Below are 23520 nucleotides of genomic sequence, written 5' to 3'. Positions count from 1 at the left end.
ATTTGATACAACCTCATTTTTTATGCATCTATAATGCTTATGCAAGATGCTATATTTTTCTTAAATGCACCTTTCCAGGAAATAACAGAATATTCTCAGATATAATGGTCATAGATAAGAATACAGACAATTGGAACTCTTAATATTCCATAGTCATGTAAATGATTGGTAATTAAAAGCCTCACCAATGTTTAATCATGGTTTATGACAATGTCCACAGTGCTAAAAATCTTAAATGGATAACATGGATATTAATTTTGTAAGAATTCAATGAAAAATCATGTTGTCATTGGTTTCAATACATAATGTATTTATATAGTTAGATAGCATTATGGATAACTGCCACAGGTCAAGTCTATGCTTTGATCATACACCAAGATAAAACATCCCCAGGTCTTTATGTCTATTAAGTAGGGTAGTAAAATGGCCTAAAATACACCTATTAGGCTAATTCATATTTATGTGTAATATGAGATAAGAGTAACAAGAGGCCCATGGGCCACATCGCTCACCTGAGGAACAATAGGTATGATAAAATCAGCTTAATGGAGTCATAATACAAACTATCTGGACAATGTACAATAATACATGTTGATCCTGTATAAATAAAATCCATTTTCCCCTGGATATTCTTATGTTTATAATCATAATCCCTTTTCTAACAAAACGATTTTATAGTCATATCATATGTTGAGTATTGCAGTTCTCAAAAAGATCCTTAACAATTGTTTATATATGGGATATAAACGTACATAAACTCTGAACCTTCTTGTGAGGCCAAAGAATTGTCCTGGGGCCAAAGTCTTAACAATTATAAAGAATCATCTGGCTGATTAGTTTCTGAGAAGAAGATTTTTAAAGATTTACCATATATATTCCTTTGTTAAACTTTGAACCCCCATTGTGGCCCCACCCTACCCCTGGGGATCATGATTTTCACAACTTTGAATTTACACTACCTGAGGACGCTGCCACACAAGTTTAAGCTTTCCTAGCTGATTAGTTTCTGAGAAGAAGATTTTTAAAGATTTACCATATATATTCCTATGTAAAACTTTGACCTTCCATTGTGGCCCCACCCTACCCCCGGGGGTCATGATTTTCACAACTATGAATCTACACTACCTGATGATGCTTCCACACAAGTGTCAGCTTTCCTGGCTGATTAGTTTCTGAGAAGAAGATTTTTAAAGATTTACTCTATATATTCCTATGTAAAACTTCGATCCCCCATTGTGGCCCCACCCTACCCCCGGGGGTCATGATTTTCACAACTTTGAATCTACACTACCTGAGGATGCTTCCACACAAGTTTCAGCTTTCCTGGCTGATTAGTTTCTGAGAAGAAGATTTTTAAAGATTTACTCTATATATTCCTATGTAATAAAACTCCGACACCTCATTGTGGCCCCACCCTACCCCTGGGGATCATGAATTTCACAACTTTGAATCTACACTACCTGAGGATGCTTCCACACAAGTTTCAGCTTTCCTGGCTGATTAGTTTCTGAAAGGAAGATTTTTAAAGATTTACTTTATATATTCCTATGTTAAACTTCTACACCCCATTGTGGCCCCACCCTACCCCCGGGGGTCATGATTTTCACAAATTAGAATTTACACTACCTGAGGATGCTTCCACACAAGTTTCAGCTTTCCTGGTCTTATGGTTCATGAGAAGAAGATTTTTAAAGATTTACTTTATATATTCCTATGTTAAATTTCGACCCCCAATTGTGGCCCCACCCTACCCCCGGGGGTCATGATTTTCACAAATTAGAATTTACACTACCTGAGGATGCTTCCACACAAGTTTCAGCTTTCCTGGTCTTATGGTTCATGAGAAGAAGATTTTTAAAGATTTACTCTATATATTCCTATGTAAAACTTTGACCCCCCCATTGTGGCCCCACCCTACCCTCGAGGGTCATGATTTTCACAAATTAGAATTTACACTACCTGAGGATGCTTCCACACAAGTTTCAGCTTTCCTGGTCTTATGGTTCATGAGAAGAAGATTTTTAAAGATTTACCCTATATATTCCTATGTTTAATTTCGACCCCCCATTGTGGCCCAACCCTACCCTCGGGGGTCATGATTTTCACAAATTAGAATTTACACTACCTGAGGATGCTTCCACACAAGTTTCAGCTTTCCTGGTCTTATGGTTCATGAGAAGAAGATTTTCAAAGATTTACTCTGTATATTCCTTTGTAAAACTTCGACCCCCCATTGTGGCCCCACCCTACCCCCGGGGGTCATGATTTTCACAAATTAGAATCTACACTACCAGATGATGCTTCCACACAAGTTTCAGCTTTCCTGGTCTTATGGTTCATGAGAAGAAGATTTTTAAAGATTTACTTTATATATTCCTATGTTAAATTTCGACCCCCAATTGTGGCCCCACCCTACCCCCGGGGGTCATGATTTTCACAACTTTGAATCTACACTACCTGAGGATGCTTCCACACAAGTTTCAGCTTTCCTGGCTGATTAGTTTCTGAGAAGAAGATTTTTAAAGATTTACTCTATATATTCCTATGTAATAAAACTCCGACACCTCATTGTGGCCCCACCCTACCCCTGGGGATCATGAACTTCACAACTTTGAATCTACACTACCTGAGGATGCTTCCACACAAGTTTCAGCTTTCCTGGCTGATTAGTTTCTGAAAGGAAGATTTTTAAAGATTTACTTTATATATTCCTATGTTAAACTTCTACACCCCATTGTGGCCCCACCCTACCCCCGGGGGTCATGATTTTCACAAATTAGAATTTACACTACCTGAGGATGCTTCCACACAAGTTTCAGCTTTCCTGGTCTTATGGTTCATGAGAAGAAGATTTTTAAAGATTTACTTTATATATTCCTATGTTAAATTTCGACCCCCAATTGTGGCCCCACCCTACCCCCGGGGGTCATGATTTTCACAAATTAGAATTTACACTACCTGAGGATGCTTCCACACAAGTTTCAGCTTTCCTGGTCTTATGGTTCATGAGAAGAAGATTTTTAAAGATTTACTCTATATATTCCTATGTAAAACTTTGACCCCCCCATTGTGGCCCCACCCTACCCTCGAGGGTCATGATTTTCACAAATTAGAATTTACACTACCTGAGGATGCTTCCACACAAGTTTCAGCTTTCCTGGTCTTATGGTTCATGAGAAGAAGATTTTTAAAGATTTACCCTATATATTCCTATGTTTAATTTCGACCCCCCATTGTGGCCCAACCCTACCCTCGGGGGTCATGATTTTCACAAATTAGAATTTACACTACCTGAGGATGCTTCCACACAAGTTTCAGCTTTCCTGGTCTTATGGTTCATGAGAAGAAGATTTTCAAAGATTTACTCTGTATATTCCTTTGTAAAACTTCGACCCCCCATTGTGGCCCCACCCTACCCCCGGGGGTCATGATTTTCACAAATTAGAATCTACACTACCAGATGATGCTTCCACACAAGTTTCAGCTTTCCTGGTCTTATGGTTCATGAGAAGAAGATTTTTAAAGATTTACTTTATATATTCCTATGTTAAATTTCGACCCCCAATTGTGGCCCCACCCTACCCCCGGGGGTCATGATTTTCACAAATTAGAATTTACACTACCTGAGGATGCTTCCACACAAGTTTCAGCTTTCCTGGTCTTATGGTTCATGAGAAGAAGATTTTTAAAGATTTACTCTATATATTCCTATGTTAAATTTCGACCCCCCATTGTGGCCCCACCCTACCCTCGAGGGTCATGATTTTCACAAATTAGAATTTACACTACCTGAGGATGCTTCCACACAAGTTTCAGCTTTCCTGGTCTTATGGTTCATGAGAAGAAGATTTTTAAAGATTTACCCTATATATTCCTATGTTTAATTTCGACCCCCCATTGTGGCCCAACCCTACCCTCGGGGGTCATGATTTTCACAAATTAGAATTTACACTACCTGAGGATGCTTCCACACAAGTTTCAGCTTTCCTGGTCTTATGGTTCATGAGAAGAAGATTTTCAAAGATTTACTCTGTATATTCCTATGTAAAACTTCGACCCCCCATTGTGGCCCCACCCTACCCCCGGGGGTCATGATTTTCACAAATTAGAATCTACACTACCAGATGATGCTTCCACACAAGTTTCAGCTTTCCTGGTCTTATGGTTCATGAGAAGAAGATTTTTGAAAATTTCTCGAAAATTTTCATAAATTCCTAATTATCTCCCTTTACAAAAGGGCGTGATCCTTAATTTTCACAAATTGAAATCCCCTTAGGCTAAGGATGCTTTGTGCCAAGTTTGGTTGAAATTGGCCCAGTGGTTCTTGAGAAGATGTTGAAAATGTGAAAAGTTTACAGACAGACGGACAGACGGACAGACAGACAGACGGACAGACAGACACACATTTAGACATATATTGGGTACTTAGTGTCCAAAACTTTATTGGGTATCATTATTGGGTACATAATATGGTTTCACACGAGAATACATTTATTGGGTTAAATTTCTTTGCAGATGTATTGGGTATCAACAAATGTCCATCAACTTCTTGGGTACATAATTCTAGATATTACCATGCATTTTTGATATAAACTTATTAAAATAATTATTTTTATCTAATTCATGAAATTTTTTAAATAATTCACAAAGCATAAAATAGTAATTTTTTTAAGTATATTTTTACAGTACCCCAACAAAGCATAAGATAAAGTAATACTCAACAGAGAACGAACAGGCCTGTGACCTACTTTGTTTTAATCTAGTATAGGAATTTATTTGATTAGGAACATTAAAGAAAAGGGGGGGGGGGGGGGGGGCTACTAGGTCATAGATATGGGGATTACCATATAAAGTGACCTATAGGGTATTACCCAAGTAAGCATTGATCATTGTCCATGTTTCGTTGGGTAATACCCTATAAGTCACAGACTTGTCCAAGTTTTGTTGGGTAATACCCTATAAGTCACAGACCTGTCCATGTTTTGTTGGGTAGTACCCTATAAGTTACAGACTTGTCCAAGTTTTGTTGGGTAATACCCTATAAGTCACAGACTTGTCCATGTTTTGTTGGGTAATACCCTATAAGTCACAGACTTGCCCATGCTTTGTTGGGTAATACCCTATAAGTCACAGACTTGTCCATTATTTCTTTGTTTATACCTTATAAGTCTTACACTTCTCCATGCTTTCCTGGGTATTGTTCTTATAATAACCCAATAAGTAAACAGTAAGTAAAACACTCACTGTTTTTGGGGGTAAATACCTATACTAGTATCCATTACCCATTAAGTCAGAGACTTGTCCATGCTTTTTTGGGTTTATTCCTTATAACATTTACCCAATAAAGCATGGAAAAGTCAGTGGCTTACTGGGTAATACAGAAATGTTCAATTGTAGCCAACAAAGTAATTCAGGGAAACATCTGAGTTAAAGTACGGTCTTTGCAACATGTATGCAATACCGCATATACGGTAATTTTTGCAATGATCTACATGTAATTTTCGCGACCACTTTTATATCTTAATTTTTTGAATTCACAGAAATAATATCCCGTATTCTTTTCTTTTAGAAATTTTTCAAAACGCAAGAAATGACTGACGCAAATTAAAAATATTACATATCTCTCCCATTTTCGCAAATTTGTGACACGTAAAAAAATCCTTTATGCGGTATTTTAACTTGCAGTTATGTATGCTTTTCCTTCGAGTAATTTTTGTGAGTTGATTTTAATCAACTCTCCTATGCAGTTACTATGGCAAACGGGAATTGAAACAGAGTTTGTACCTATGCACACATCATCACTGCTGACAAGACTTTGTACTTGGAAATAATTAATAATTTTGTTGTAATGTATTCAGAACCATTGTTTTTCACAGAAACTTATTTATAAATACCTTGAAAATAGTCAGATTTTAAATGGTACGAACAATTTAGATATTTTTTGTAGTCGTATGTATTCCTTCGCCAAAGTTCAATATTGCTGGGATGCAATTTTGAAGATATATTTCAATTACTGATACATAATGCTTGGCAGAGTTTGATGGCGTTAAATCTATTCTTAAATATTATACAACATTATTCACGTGGGGTTTTCCGTCTATAGCTCAGAAAAGCCGGTAATTCATAGTAGAAAAATTGTTTTAATACAGCTATGAAACTACATATTATACTTACCATACAAAATTACACATCGTTGATTTTAAGATAAACAATAATCAATAAAATTAACTCCCGTCATTACTTTGATTTAAAAAATTTAACACACTCAAGTTTTTGATAACTTCATCTTTAAATGCATCGAATATACTGTGAAATCATTAAAATTCGTGGATTGCTTAAATTTTACAAGTTTGCGGGGACGTTATTTATAACCCTTAATTATTTATCCATGGAGGACGTTAATTTGTGGATAAGAGGCACCCATAAATTCAACGAAAATTGAGCATCATTAATATTTTATTAAGGAAAGTGAAAAACAACAACTTAAAGGAACTTTAAACAACAATTTATGATCATAAACTCAAAATTAATCAATTTACATAACTGTCATAAACTTTGAAAATCTCAACATTATCAACAATTTCAACAATTATCATCAAATATGAAATATTCACAAATGCATATGCATGTACACAAATTTATCAAATCTTGCAGAAAGATTGTCAGACATCTTACATGTATGGTTAAGAAGATCAAACAGACCATTCCATAAACCTTAAAACTGGCATAATATTCAGCTCGCATACAAAAATGCAGAGAAGGTTTAAATATTCAACAGTTATTGGCTGACTCATAAAAATACACATCCAAAAATATTCAAAAAATGTTCATATCCACATACTGGTACATTTCGGTTTTTTTTTTAAAACAGTGACAAAGATTTTTGTATGTGTGGAATTACAATTCACATACTGTAACTCATCATAAACTTTGAAAATCTTAACATGATCAACAATTTCAATACAATATTTACTGGTATTACAATGCATATGCGTGATGTTCTTTTCTATGAGCACACACATATATTATTAACAATTTCATCAAAGTTATATGTACACTAAGACATAACTCAATCAAAAGTGCAAATCTTAGCTAATTTATTACTTTTTTACTATGTTAAGGTCATTCCATATTTTTTCTTTATGGTCTCCCATATATCCTTTTCCACAATATTCTTCTGCACTTTTAGTTACATTCTGTAAGTCTTGGGCACATTTTCATTCATGGGAGTGTATTTGATGTGCAACAGTCTGAAAAATATTCCCTTACTTCCTTTTCCTCTTGTTTGACCATTTTACTCTTGTTGCTATATATAATATATAATACAAAAATATGGAATGTTTTTCCTGTATCAACACTCTGTATTGAAGAAAATTGTAAATGTTTATCTTCATAACCACCCTCTAAGGTCATGACCTACACAATGAACAAGAATATTTATTGTTTAGGGGTGAAGATCCCATTTGTTTTTAAGGAGATATTTGGTCATCATTTCAAGTTTATGGGGGTTAAGATTGTACAATTAATCTGCAAAATTAAGATGTCCCTATCTTCAAAACTGTTGGGAGGAGTTATTTGCACAAAAGATGTACCCTATAAGCAAATGACTAGTTCAAAAGTGGGTATTTTTTGCAAAAATTTATAAAGTTAAAATCCTAGCAATAATGCATATCTCGATTATATATACAATTGATCTGCAAAACAAAAAAACCTTAATATCTTGAAAACTGTATGAGTTGTCCAGACAAAGGGGGTACCCTTTTGGCAACCGCCCGTCATTTCACCACTTCAATTACCAGGTTTTTCTGATGGTAAAACCCATTAAACGCTTTCTAACACTAGCTGTGTATTTTTCCTGCAATGCTCTCTACCTTCCTATCCACATGAAACGCCTGAGTATAGTCCACTGATGCATTTTCCATAGGCGGTAGGTATTGTAAACATTCCGATTCATAGTTCCGGCCCTACTTTTCGTTCAGCAACGAGGGACCTCTTGAATGAAAGCTCATCAAATTGCCTCTTTCCTGTTAAAATTTTATGGTGTGAAGTCTGTACTGAAAAACTCTAAAAATGAAAGTAAAAGTAGGGAATTTCACAGTTTTGGACAGGGTGTACATCAAACAATTTCAATTCTTTCCTTCAAATGATAATTTAATTATGACACTTGCTTTTAAAATTGCAAATCCTTTTTTCTAACATGTGTCAAGCATTCTGATTTCAAATGTCCCAATAAATGTATATACACTCTGCAATTTAGCAATTTTTTTGCTTAAAGAGGTTCACTCCTTAGGTTTTGGGTATAGCCATTTTGGGTCATCTCTAGTCTGAAAATTCTGCATCACATATTAATTCTAGTAGTATATTCATATTTTCAGGTTTTCAAGAAGGAAACTCACTAGTTTTAGAGTACCGGGTACTGTTACTTTAGCTTCCTAATTTTCAGCGCAGACCAAACTTCTAGATAGTTTGTGTATTACGATATATTCATAATGTTCTAAAAAACATATTAAAACAATATTTTGATATTCCTATCGGTATATTTTGGCATATTTAGCTTATATTTCATAGAAGTTAAGAAAAAATTAACTCCAATTTTGGCCTAATATTAGCTTATTCCATGCTTTATCTCAAATTTTTGAGATGTGACCCCTTCTTGTTGTACTTTTAAATGAGACATTAAATGTATGTCTTTTTGTATGCAAAGTTTTGGAAAGATGACAATTTACTATAACTTTTTAATTTGCGTTATAATTTGATTACTCCAAAATTTTGTAACATCTGTTGTTTAGTTCATTATGTACTGGCCTTTGAAGCCACAGTAAAGCAAGAATTTTTAAACTTTGACTTAGATTTTACTAAAAGAATAAAAATACCCACTAAGTCTGTGAAATATGTATAATCAATATAAAGTTTCCCAGTAATTATCTGCATGTCAAATACTGAATATATAGTTTTTACAGGTTCCTTCTTTCAAACTTGGACAAGTGTAATTACCCGGTAGACATCATTGTTACAAAAATAAATTTTACTTCATCTAGTGTGTCTCATTGTTGTGTTTTAATCTTTGATGAAGTTCCAATTCAATATACAAGGTATCTAAAATGAAATGTTTTGATTTATTTAATACTCAGAGAGAGAGAGAGAGAGAGAGAGAGAACAGCTAGACAACAAACAACTACTGTAACATCTCCGACACATTTGTACAACCTAAACACCAACACCAACACCCCCCCCCCCCTTCAAACATTCAATATCAACCCCCACCCCCAAAAATTAATCTATTGTTTTAAAAGTGTGAATAGATAAATACAGGTAATTATCTAAATAAAATGATTACAGATAATTTCATTCAATATTTTGATTATGAGGCCTAACAAAAAAATAGGTTTGTTTCCGCTTTCAGGCTAAAAAAAAATAGGGGCGGTAGGTCGGCTTCTTTTTTTTTTGTTCTTTTTTTTTCCCTCTCCATCTGTTCAATTGTGCATATTAAACCATTTATCTATTAAACTGGGTAAGATAAAAAAAACAACCCAAGTATTTGTTGTCATTGTTTAAATGATCTGATGAACTTTTTCCACGGCTGGTGGGAACATTTCTCGACCTCAACTGGCACGACATGTGCTGCCATTTGTAAATAACAAACCTCTACACAAAACTGATCACATCTAAATAAGTTCTATAAGCATTTTTATGACTTAAATTCAGAGGAAACAATAAATTTTTAAATCCGATAAAAACGAAATTTTAACAATAAACAGATAAAACGGAAATTTACGAAAAAACTCGAAATTTTTTTTTGGGTCGGTGGGTTTAAGTATGGGTCGGTCGGGAAAGCAGAAACAAACCTTTTTTTTTGTTAGGCCTGATTAACAAGGATAGGTTTTATGGATTAAGTACTAAGCAACATGGTAGGCTTTCACATATTAAAGTGTGCATACGTACATCTAAAGTCATGTCACATACATGGCAGATTTGTTTACACAAATTTAATGCACATCTATAATCATAATCATAGAATTGGAACCTACCAGGCATTAAATGCAACTCCCTTACAATGCAAACTAATATTACATGTAGATAGCTAGACACTGCTTAAATGAATTATTTTCCTAGAAACTTTCTACTTATCTACGTTCACTTTTACTCGCTTGAAATGATCGCACTAAAAACCAAATGCGATATTTTTTTTAATATAAAAACTCAAAATAAATTACATTCAAGTCAAAATCAGAATTTCTTCAATTCATTAAATTGGTTTTCTGAAAATCCCAAAGGGGATGGGGTGGGGGTGGGGGTTGTGATGGATTTTTTCTTATAGAATGAGTTATTTAAATGATTGAATTTCTTGGAAATTTAGGTTGTTCACATAATTGAGAAGATGTACAACAGAGAAAATTAATGCATGTTTATCATAATAATTGTAAATAAACAAGGAATATACCTTACCAGCATGGAGTTCAATATTGGTATAGTCCACTAATGCATTTCCATAGGCGGTAATGTTAACGTTCAGGTTCATAGCTCCAAAGCCTTAATTTTCGTTCAGCAACGAGGGACCTCTTGAATGAAAGCTCATCAAATTGCCTCTTTCTTGTTAAAATTTCGTAATGTGAAGTCAGATTCTTTTTCCGGCAAAATGTGTCTGTATTGAAAATGCAATGTAGTGAATTTCACAGTTGTAGGTCAGGTAGACTGCTTGCTATTTCTGCAATTGATAAAAAAATATATTGATTAAATATTGAAATCAAATTTAATTTCTATTTAAATAACATAGATGATATCCCGCACAAGCACTGGAATTTGTACACTAATATGATACAATGCTTCATGTACATGACCTTTATTTATTCATTACAAATTGTTTTATTTTATATCAAATCAGGGAGTGGATGTATACTGTAGTGCATCATATCTCTCTCTTTTCTAATTTTTTTTTAGGTCAATTTTCACGTTAACTATTATCACTGTCCCAAATAAGAATTTTCAGATAATTCAACTTCCTTGTTTTATGCATACATCATCTATTTATACAGACAGAGAATTGTTAACACAATCTGTTCATGGTTCACAAATTAACGTACAAGCTTAGAGTACATGTACTACCGATAAAAAGTGGTATAAAAATGTATGTAATTTAAAACTAATTTATATACATACATAATTATTTATTTGCAGATCTTAATTCAAAATTTTCAGATCCAAGGTAACTGCCCGATGATTAACCCTAATAATATATATCATAAATCAAATTCATAGGGCCTATAAAAAAAAATGTTTGTTTCCGCTTTCATGCTGAAAAAAAGTAGGGTCGGGTCGGTCGGAATTTTTTTTTTATTATTTTCAAATATTTTTTTTTCCTTCAATATTGCAGTATCCATACATGTCGGTTAGATACTGACACTGCTGAATGGTATTAAATGCGAAATACTTTTCATATCATTCCTGACTATTAAGCTGGTCTTAAGAAAACACAAAAACGATATTATATATCACATACTTCCTCTGACAACGATGAGAGCATTATTAAAATCTATAACACATGGAAACATACAGCCATTTTGAAACAAAACATTTGTGTTACACTGATTTGAGAAGAGTAACTGCTTCAAGCGTTTTTGTGACCAAAATTTTGAGTAATTTTTTTCAAAATCGGATAAAAACGACAATAAACGATTTTCCATCAAAAATCCTTTAAAAAAGTTTTGAGTCGGGGGGTAAAAGCAAGGGTCGGTCAGGAAAGCGGACACAAACAATTTTTTTTTTAGGCCTAGGATAAACCTTTGCCCTTCTGAAAGTTAACAAAAACTTGACTGAATGACATATTTTTGCCAGAAACCTTTCAGTTCACAAATAGCAGTTTTCTCTTATGATTATTTTTACACATAGGAACCCATACATATTTAATGCAAATACCTTGCCCCTGGCCTCAACAAGGTCTTGCGTGTCCAAGGTTTCTTTTCCAGAGTTGAAAGGTCTGCATGCAGTGATTTTTCTGTGTTGCTAACCTAAATTCTGTTCACAAAAACTTTCAACCTACAAATTAGAATTAATATTTATGTGTGTGTGTTTCATATGACCGCTAGCATTCTTTTATGATTGTGTACAGCTGACACTTCACAATGAATCAGAAAATTTGTCTTTGTCTCCAATAGAAATAATGCAATATAATAAGTTAACAAATTACAATAAAAGTCTTTTTTTTTTAAAGAATGTATTTAGGTATGTTTAGAAAATTATTATTTATATTATCCAAGGTTCAACTCTTTTTTCTACAGAATCAAAAAAAACCTTAAATTGTTTGACAGGTACAAGATAATATAATTATATACATACATAATTATACAAGTGTTGTACAAACCTTTAAACTGTGAATCTAGGCCTCGATCCACTTTTGCTCTTTGTCCAGATGTCAGTATAGCTCTGATCATCATCATCATCATGTGATTCTACAACAACAAAGAAATATTTCAGATTTTTTATAAAGTTATAACACAGGCACTTGACTTTATATAATTTTCTTGTAATACAAAAATACTCTTATATTACACAATTAAGGTACACCTCGCCGCCATTTTGGATTTTTCTAGGACAGTCATACCTGCAGGAATTTCGGTGGAGATTCATTGATAAAGTTAATTAATTTGCAATACTCTCCATCTTCAAATGGTCGTTCGACATCTACATAAGCTTTAACTAATTCAACCAAATCAATGCATTTCATCTGTCAACAATGAAAATGACCCCTCATCCTGCATCTACTGCTTTTGATATGGGATGAATGGTTAAACAGAGGACAGAAGTTGACATTTTAATGTCATACTTAGGGTAATCCCTTCCAAATAAAGCAATGATACAGATACCAAAAATTCAAGGCTTACTTATTTACTAGACCCCCAATATGTTCTGAAGAAAAAATGGCACACTATATATACAAAAGCCAAAATCTCATTGGTCAACACTTTATGATTAACCAATGAAAATCAATGAAACATAACATTACGGCAGGGAAATTGATGTCAATCATGGTATCACTGAATAAATCATAAAATCTCTCCCGAACCAGGATATATTAACCAATATAATTATAATTATTTAAGGCAGTTAATGTGAATTTAATAACAACAAAGAGGTTCATGCTGAAAGGAAAGCTGATCCAGAACATGATATTTATAAATGGTAGTCGACGGAACTCGGAAAGGTCTTAGTGACGGCACTTAGCCTGTCTCCTAGTATGGTCATTTAGAAATTGAGTTTAATTAAATGTATATGAAAGACTGCAAAACCAAGAGGATCAAAAATAGTTTTATGATTGAGTTTCAGGCTTAAAATCGGACTGAAGTGTTAGTTTTGAATAAATTAATCCAAGCTATTAGATGGCAGCGATGTGTACCTTGTGTATTTTTAGGTATAGGGTATATTTTTTTATTATGGAAAAGATATATTACATCATGCAGGTGCCTGTGAACATGAAACATGTACATACATTACACAAATGTTGTACATACATCGTGCATGTGTTGACTTACCATTAAAAAGCTTATCCAGGCTTGACTTCTACTTCCAGGTGCTAAATCAAAAGGGTCATCATCACATGATTCTACAAAAAACAAAGAAAAAGTATATGGATATGACATAGTTAGCTTATTTGTTCATTTTGGGGTCCAAAGAGGTCCATACAACTTTCCTACTGCACCCAATATATACATGTACATATATAGCCATTAGGTTTCTAAAGATCCCATACCAATGAATCTTATCACAGGTAAATATTGGTAGCTCGAACAAGAGATATCTCGAATACCCTGCTTATGTTGAAGTCTAACGCTGGTCCCGACCGTTTAATCTCTATAAAAATGTAATGATTTTAAAAACTCCTGATATCTCGAATATGGTACATATTTTCGATTACCCTTCTTATGTAAAAGTATATTGAAGGGCTAAAACGCTAATTTTACCTGATTTATCTAAAAGTGGAGTAATTTTTTTTTAACAGCTGAACATAATTGCATGGTATCATTACTTCACACGGCAATATTTACACCTTTCAAAACTATTGTTACCTCAATCTTGCGAGACATAGTTTATTAAGATGGCAGCTTGTGTGTTTTGGGCATGTAAGGTGGTGTGGGGCACATCTTTTTTCAAAAGCTTTTTTGGGGTTCAATATTGTAAAATTTGAAAATTCTAAACCGGTGAAAGTATTCTAATTATAATTAATAAATGTACTTGAATCCACAGTAATATCGACAGATGTCCCATCCCATACCACCTTATTACATATCTATAAAATTTAGATTAAACACAGCCATGATTATCGCAAATGTGTTTAATAAAACACACGTACTGTATACGGACATATTGAATACACAGCTTGTGAAGTGACTATGATTTATCATACATGTGAAATGTTTCCACTTTTCAATAATATGTTTTACGGTGTGACCGTTGGGGCGAGCGCAGAAGGAACCACACATCTGTCATCATTGTTAAATGCAACCCGTGGACTTGCCCTAACCAAAAAACTTTGGCTTTGTCTCGAAAACTTTTACCACCGCAAGGAACCCGAAATTAACAAACTCCTATTCCAATGGCCCCTTCCTAGTCTTATACACTTAAACAAACTACCACTGAGCATTAATAAAATGTTAAACAGACTTACATTGTATTAAAATATTTTGATAAACACAACGCCGTTTTTTTTTTATGTAGATACAATTATGTTTTATCTTTTCTTTACCTTTTAATAATGATCATTAAAATCAGTAAAAATAAATTTTGTTTGTTATTTCTCATTTTGTTCCTTGTTGTAACCCGTGTTTTAATTATTTTCATCAGTGACATTAATTTTGTTTTAAATCTTTTTAATTTTTGTACGCTATATAAGCGTTGTAGACATGTGCCCTCACCCCTTTCTTAGTGTGTAATATCCAATATTATTTGACCACATATGCAACTATATAACAAATACATATACCGGTAGATATTTTAACAGTTTAATTCTTTTCATTTATCTATTCATTACAAAATGACGTGGCTGCACGTAGATCTAATAATGATTAGACTTTTCTTTCTTAATAATTTTTTGTCACCTACCTAACGTATGCATATATGATTGGATCAATATGACAATAAATTTAGCATGGAACTTGCATGTGTATTTACTAAGCAAAAAAAAAATCATCAAAACAAAACTAATCAGCCAAAGAGTCACCGTTAACACTGATACTGAGTACTTAAAAATTCCTACATGATCCAGTACATATGCTTGATCCACCTCTAAATGTATCGCGGGAAATATTAAAACGCGAGATCTTTGTGACGTCATAGTTAACATTCTTTTGCGCTCGACAGTTCTCGTAAATTGTCGGACAAATTCGGAGAAGGAAATGACATCATATGTCAGCAAAAGTTCAGTTTTTTTACGTAAGCTTATGTGTTGTTTACTGTAATGTTTTTAGAAGGATTTTTTTATTGTTAAATGAAAATGATGTATGCGATGTAGAGGTAAGAATTTTCCGTAGAAACACTTTCTGTTCTACTATGTTGCTATGCACCGCAAAGGATCACTGGGATAGTAGAACGTTTTCACGTGGCCTTATAAAATTTTCTTTGAACAATGTGCAGATTTCAACTCGAATTTCCTCCGTTCGTACACGTTGTCTATGGAGCTCGCTACGCGAGCGGCGCTTCGCGCCGCCTCGCTGCGCTCGCTATAATTACTAGATATGAGGACTGATTAGCACAATAAATTAATATAAAATACATTAGCTTCACAAACACAATAAATACAAAAATATACTGTGTGTATTAGCTAGATAATAAAAATTATATGTGTTATTTGTTAAATTTCAAGCCGTATTTTTCATTTCATACGTGATAAATTTCAGTAATTACATGGTAAGTGCTTCATCCCATTGCAAGTTGTAAACTGTCGAGTGACAAAAATTTTAAGTCATATTTAAAAGGAAACATTGATTTAATAATCAAAAAATTTAAGTCATATTTAAAACGAAACATTGATTTAATAATTTATATAAGAATGGAATTAATCAGAAAGCCACTTTAGATATCTTGAACCCCTGGATATTTGTATCTCGAAATTTTGTTGAAGTCACCTCAATTAAGTTCAAGATACCAATGTTTACCTGTATTTTCAATCTATTACCATTTACAATTTTCCCGAAATGTTTCTATGTTAGACCCCAAGAAGTGGTTATAAAGTTGATTTGGAACAGCTAAAGAAATTTAATCATTGAAACAATGTCAATTTTTAAGACAAAAAGTTAATTAAACAATTAATCACTATGAAAAAAGTATTAAAGGGACAATGTCACGATTTTTGTCATAATTTATTTTGCTGTTTTGAATGCACAAATAAGGCATTTAAAATGATTAATCGAAATAATTGTCAGTTGTTAAGTTTTATGCAAGATAGTTCACTGTGACACAATTTAAGGCTTTGTAATGTAAACAAGGATTGTGCAATGATTTTGTTTACATACATTAAAGACCAGTTTTAAAACTGAAATCAATGTGTAAAATGATTGGAAATGAAAATTTATGCCAAAAACAAACTAGCAGATAGAAAAAATCTTCTTGATGGAAAGTTTTACAATAAAACTTCTTTAAAACAAACACAAGAAGCATTGACAAACTTGTTGGGTACTTAGACTAATTCTTCCATATCAGTAGTGTTGTTTATGATTAAAATAGATTTTGTCAATATATCTTTAAAAATATGAAAAGAAAAGAAATATATAAGACTTTAAAATAACTTACATTCTTATCCAGATAGCAATAAGGCCTTGAATGAGTTTTTTCTAGTTCCAGGTGATATGTTCATCTAGCATCTGTTTCAGTAGCCATTGCTACTTTCTGATTGGATAATCTTATCACATGTCATAGTTGTTTGGAACTCTTCTGAATTCTTCATTGTTGATGATAAAACCAAAGGCATTCCGAAAGAATTTGATTTCAACAAACAGTAAAGTCCATTAGATGGACTAGATTTCATAGACAAATCTCAGACAAACATTTATTGGGTTTGTGTTATCCAATACCCAGTAAATGTCTCTGGAACACAATGAAAGCAATTGGATTATTGGGTATACCCAATAAATCAAAAGTACCCAATAAGTGTTCCAATGACATAAATTGAACCCAATAAATATTCTCTCGTGAACACAGACGGACGGACGGACGGACAGACAGACAGACAGACGGACGACAGACAAAATGTGATCAGAATAGCTCACTTGAGCTTTCAGCTCGGTGAGCTAAAAACCAGTGGGTTCCTTCACTGCCATCTTAAAAATATCTTAAATTGATCAACAATGTAAAAACTTATCCCAAATATTTGTGTGTAGTACTCTAAATGTGGAATTGTTTGTTTGAAAGAATTTTTTTTTACAAATTGTATGATACATGTAAATGAAGTTTTGCAAAATTTAATCTTTAACATTGGTAAAAATATTTCTTTCTGCAACAATAGCATTGACCTGAAAGCTTTGATAAATTATTATAATAAAACACAGAATTCTATCCCATGAATATTATACAATTATTTGTTTTAGATGTCGGATTTCAGGATTTTTAATAATGTTAAAAATATGCTTACCTTAGAGTCATAAGGTTTACAAGCAAATATTTCAGGACTCATGTAGTACGGACTACCACAAAAAGTGACAGCTTTCTGTGTGGGTTTCTCCAACACTCTGAAACAGATTTTGATCGCTGCAGATGAAAACTGGTCTGTCAAATGATTAAATAATTGACAAATATTTCAGACTTATTATAAACTTGTGTGATATCGAATTTTACATACTTAGCCAGGCCAAGATCTCCCAACTTAGCTGTCATTTCCACACCAGTCAGGAATACATTTTGAGTCTTCATGTCCCTGTGAAGGACGTGTCTTCCATGCAAATACTTGGTAAGGGAAAAATTGATTATTCATGATATACCGGTATAATCACTGTATATATTTGATCAATATATGAGTAAATGTACATATTACCAACTGTTTACCTCTAAAGCGCTGCAGATTTGTCTAAACCATTCCACTATCCGTTGCTCATCTAGCGACACCCCATTTCTACTCTCCAGGAACTGTGCTAGATCCCCCTTGTCACAGAATTCTGTCACTATACACAGTGCCCCCTGTTCCTGGAATGAGGTCACAGCATGCAGTATAAATTCATGCTGCAGATTTGTCAACAATTTGGCCTCTTTTTCTGCCAAGTCACGTTCATCTTCTGATGACTTTGTCAGATCTATCACTTTCATGGCATACTGAAAAGGAAAATTAAGTCTGATTCACAGCAACAATGTCACACTGTCATTATTAAAATTTTACTATGTTAATATAGTTTGTATAAAAATCAATTTCTATGTTCTATGAATATATCCATGCATATAAAAAAATATCTTGTGTGCACCAAAATCATTTTATGTCAACAATTTTCTTGTAAGGTATGCATTTATGATCATTAAACGTTTAACATCACTGGAATAAAGGCCCATCCCTTAGAGAAAAGAACTGGCTTTTTCCCATTGAAATTCCATTGAACTTTCATTGATTTTCCAGTTTTCATTGAAACACCATTGATTGTGCATTTATTTTTCTTGTGTCTTCATCTGACCAGTTTAATACCTACCAGTTAAATAGCAGTTTTCAGATAACTGCATTTTCAATGGCCTGCAACTCTCAGTGAAACACCAGTTTTCCATTTCACTTCTTAAACTTCAATGTTTTTGTTTCCCAGTAAAATACCATTTATTTTCAGGAGCAGTTAAATGGAATTCTTATACACATTTCTAGATTTACATTGTATTTCAAGCTGAGTTGCCAATCTGGGTCACTGGCCTCTGCCAAATAAACTGACCACTCAGAATTAAGATTACTGCGTGACAGGAAGTTGAGTTGCAAATTTTGAATGTTCATCTTGGAGCCTAAATGTGATGTACATTGTAAGGAAAATGTGTTATTGTTGGGCATCCTGCTTTTTGTGGCATATTTATACAGTGAATTTATGGAACTTTTTTGGGGGATATATTCTTGATCACTTGAGGTAATATTTTTTATATTAATTAAATTCCGACTCTTGTATGATTTGATACAAATTTGTGTAAAAAGACTAATTAACATTTATACACACTATCAAGTGATTTAAGTGAATGCAAGCAGCTAGTGCATGGATGTATTGAACAAAAGTTATGTAATATAGCTTCATGTCTACCATTTTAGATTGTATTTGGAAGTCAATAAACTAGTAAATAATTTAATTATGCATGTAAGTATGCATGTGCATGCATGAGAACATTTAGATAATATTTACCTTTTTATATCAATATTAAGTACAATTAAGTTGTCCTTATTTATTGCTCATATGAATTTTGTACACTTACATGTATAACATTAGAATTATGGGGAGATTTGAATTGATCTATATTGAGATTTCTTCTCTGGGTCAGTATTCTGCAAAATGTTCAGGGTTATCTTATGATGCAACTTGATCTTGACCTACTTATCTTCTATAAAGCAATCAAATAATAATCAATAGAAAATCAATGGGTTTTCAATGGGCTTTCAATGCATTTGTGTAAACCATCCTTTTTCCATTAATTTAGCATTGAAAGATGACATCATTTAACGGGTGCAAACTGATTTGCATAAGTATTCATTTTCAATGGTGTTTCAATGGATTTTCACTGAGTTTTCACTGTGTTTTAACTGGAAACTGGAAATTCAATGGGTTTTTTTGGTAGACAACAGGCTTGGGGTAATGCTAAATGTAATGGTAATGCATTGCAATGCATTACATGTTTTCAAAGTAATGCCAGTAATGTGTAATGCCTCAAAATTAGCATTACAAGTAATGCTAATGTAATGCATTACTTTCCAAAATCTAGTGTAATGCTGGCATTACATGGCATTACTTTGCATTACTATGCATATTTATGCATGTTCACTTTAAAAATTGTGATGAATAAATTAATAGTTGAAATTGAATTTGATTAAATTTATTTTTAAAGAAGAAAGAAATAATTCTAATTGAGAAAAAAATGTTTTAATTGTACAAGTTTTATTAAAAAGGGTTTTATAAAATTCATTTTTGAATTGTTTATATTACTAGAGATAACAGCAGAATTTCATAACATTTTTAAGAGTGTTGTTATTAAGAGTTTTTAATCATTTAAACAATTTACTCAAATTAGTTTGCACTTCAATAAGAAATGTGTCAACAACACACTATGCCCCCAGGATAATCTAAGTATAAAAACAATCTATTGTTATAAGAAGTGCTAAACACCCCAATCCCCTTCCCTTCGCTATGTCACAATAGAATAGGAGACAGACATGCACCTTTAAAAGCAAAATGAATGCACTGTCCATCCATGATGAAAATCAATATCACTTCCAATATTATAACCCATTTGAAAATAATCTTACTTATTTTTCTCTCTCTCTCTCTCTCTCTCTCTTGTATATTAATTACACTGTACATTAGTTTGGACTGATAGAAAATACAAGATTTATGTATTTAATCTATTATTGCACTTAATATATCCTAAGATAAAGATCGTCAAACAGTATTTTCCAGTCCAAGCTTCGACTGCACCTGCAAAACATTTATTTAGTATATCCCGGAAGATGGATGCATTTAAAAGATGATCCCTTTGAAACTTCGATCATAAAGTGCAACGGAAATCTTTAGTCTTAAAGTATCCTCTATAAAAAGAAATACGATTAAAATATATTAAGAAATATAACTGGGAAAAATCATCTGTTTATAAATTAATAAAATTAAGTGTCCAAAATTATAAAGATTTGTGTAATCTGGGGATATATCTATATTTAGCTTTTAAAAACTGCAACATTATTTCATAAATTGTTTTTTGTTACGCATGTTATCCTGTGTCTCTATTTCATATCTGATATTGTATCATGCCAAATGTCTATAAATATCATTTTACTTATGTAATATGTTGTTCATATTGCCACAATATGATTATATATTGAGCAAATAAAGAATGACTTTTGTTTATTCATTGAATTTGAACCTGATACTAAGCAAGTAGCTGTAGATATGTTAAAGAGTGTTGTATATTTGAAACATTTGCAAAAACTCTTTATTAGCTTTCCTTTAAAAAAAAAAAGTAATGGTAATGGTAATGCATTACTTTACTCATGTAATGGTAATGTAATGCATTACTTCAAGAAAATCAAGTAATGGTAATGGTAATTTAATGCCCAAATTCATGAAGTAATGGTAATGTAATGCATTACTTTACAATGTAATTCGCCCCAAGCCTGGTAGACAATATATAATGCCATTTTATGTCACATCTTGGTAACTGGAAAAGCAATGGGGTTTCAATGATCAGAAATAAACTGTGGAAATAATGGAAGTTCAATGGCATTCTTTTCTGTAAGGGCAGGGACTAAATTGCAAGAAATCAGCACAAAATAAACCAATTTTTACTGCTTTTACTACTTTCATGGAGCAAAAAAGGATGTGTCTTGACCGACTATATTTTGTAGATAGGGTTAATACTAAATATACAACATTGTATACTTCTTGACTAAGGACAATACACACTGCGAAGATATATGCAAACCGAAACTAGGAAATCGATACACAACACGTACAATAATTTCAACATTTTTATCATTCTTGCAGAAATTACAAATTTGAATCGAATTTTCTAGCTTTTGATTTCAGAATTCAGTATATCTAGAATGAAATAAAAACATTGTAAATCCTTCAAATGTATTTTTAACAATTACAAATATCGCACTAGGCAACACACCTTCTTGTCATTATCGCTTCTGTCAAAGCACTCATATACTTTGCCGAAAGCTCCTTCTCCTAAAGTGTCTCCGATTTCAAAACGAGTGTCACTAGTTGCCATCTTCACTGTATTTTAAAGGAACTCCCTAATATTATCGTCTAGAGCTAAATGTTCTTTCCATTTCAATTCACGTCTCTTCACGAGCGCGGATCTTCCTGTTTCTATAAATAGCTTTAGCAGAAAAACGCTGAACATCGAGCCCGAGTTTAAAACAGACCCCCCCCCAAAAAAAAAAGAAAGAAAGAAAGAACAAAAACAAACAAACAAAACAAAACCATATAAGACAGTCTAGCTGCATGTCCCCACTATGGGCCCTCAAAAGATGTCAAAAATTGTAAAAATAAATGTTAATTTACTTTTATCAAAAATTGAATTCTTGATATTAAAATTCATGTTTGGTATTAGAAATTCTATTTCTTTAAAATAGAAAATGGTTTTCTGATATCAGGAAGTCGATTTTTTATATATAAAATAAAAACAGATTTTAAGTATTTATACATGTAATTACGATCGACTCAGTGAATACTCTGATGCAACTTTCATCTTCCAGCCATTTTTTTTTTCGAGTTTGTAAATGCATGCCGGGAACTTAAAACAAGAGGTACATGGGCCATATCGCTCAACTGAACAACAATATGATAAAATAGGCTTAATGGAATCAAAATGCAAAATATTTTGACAGTGTTGTATAATACAATCATGTAGATCGGATCCTGTATAAATAAAAATCCCCCCCCCCCCCCCTGGATATTGTATGTTTATAACCAAGTCTCTTTTCTAACAGGATGATTTTATAGTCATATCACATGTTGGGCATTGCAGTTCTAAAAAAGATCCTAAACAATTGTTTATATAAGAGATATAAACCTACATTAAATTCTTAACCCATTGTGAAGTCCTAGAATCGTCTAGGCCGAAGTCTAAACACCTTTAAAGAATCAGCAATATGTAAAAATGCTTGCATATAAGTAAAACAATACATAATAACATTTCAGTTTTTGTGAATAATTTTAAAAAAACGTTTTCCTTTGTACAACTGGATCCCCAATGTGGCCCCACCCTACTCCTCAAGATTTTGATTTTAACTATTTGAAGTTGCTTTGAATTCACTAAAGTTACAGCTTTTCTAGGCATTCCTTTTTTAGAAAAAGATTTTTAAGATCTTTATCTATATATTCCTATGTAAAAATTTGTCACCTACCCCTGTTGTGACCCAATGCTACCCCCAGTGATCATGATTTGAACAAACTTGAATCTACACTACCTAACGATACTTCCACACAAATTTCAGCTTTCCTGGCTGATTGATTTCAGTTGGTTTCTGAATTGAAAATTTTTAAAAGACTTCTATATAAATTCTATTCCTATGTAAAACCCCCCACAGTGGGCCCGCCCTACCACCTGGTGGTAATGATTTTCCCAACTTTAAATCAACACTATCTGAGGATGCTTTCGCATGAGTTTCAGCTTTCCTGGTTCTTGGGAAGACGATTTTTTAAATTTCTCAAAAAAAAAAATTGATACTTCCTAATTATCTCCTCTTGTAAAAGGGCGTGGTGGTCCTTAATTTTCACATATGGCGAAACATAGCACAGTATAATATATCATTTTTTTTTAAAACCTACGACATGAATTTATGTAAGTTTTATGTCCTACAGAATCCAC

The 23520-nt window shown here is 32.9% G+C and overlaps 1 protein-coding gene and 1 long non-coding RNA gene across 4 annotated transcripts in view; both read right to left on the bottom strand.

Moving 5' to 3' along the window:
- The window catches only part of LOC128158924 (serine/threonine-protein kinase Nek3-like), a 32046-nt gene extending 10025 nt beyond the window's left edge, over positions 1–22021 (bottom strand). For all 3 annotated transcript variants that reach the window (XR_008240067.1, XM_052821916.1, XM_052821917.1), the window contains exons 1-4: positions 21814–22021; positions 18028–18291; positions 17825–17928; positions 17618–17714 (exon numbers count right to left, since the gene is read on the bottom strand). Coding sequence is in view for 2 of the 3 variants with exons in the window: in XM_052821916.1 (XP_052677876.1) it covers positions 17618–17714; positions 17825–17928; positions 18028–18291; positions 21814–21915 (567 nt within the window). In the remaining variant the exon portion in view is untranslated. The remainder of the gene's footprint in view (positions 1–17617; positions 17715–17824; positions 17929–18027; positions 18292–21813) is intronic.
- LOC128158925 (uncharacterized) lies at positions 8795–17564 on the bottom strand. Its single transcript, XR_008240068.1, has 6 exons — positions 16780–17564; positions 13527–13597; positions 12359–12446; positions 11914–12033; positions 10447–10705; positions 8795–9096 (listed from the first exon to the last, which is right to left on the bottom strand). It is a non-coding gene; the product is annotated as an uncharacterized LOC128158925 (long non-coding RNA).
- Positions 22022–23520: the final 1499 nt, after the last annotated feature.

This window comes from Crassostrea angulata, chromosome 8 (assembly GCF_025612915.1).
Source record: "Crassostrea angulata isolate pt1a10 chromosome 8, ASM2561291v2, whole genome shotgun sequence".
Classification (NCBI taxonomy): domain Eukaryota; kingdom Metazoa; phylum Mollusca; class Bivalvia; order Ostreida; family Ostreidae; genus Magallana; species Magallana angulata.
Note: the sequence above shows the minus strand (reverse complement) of the source record. Positions and strands in the feature narration are given on the sequence as shown.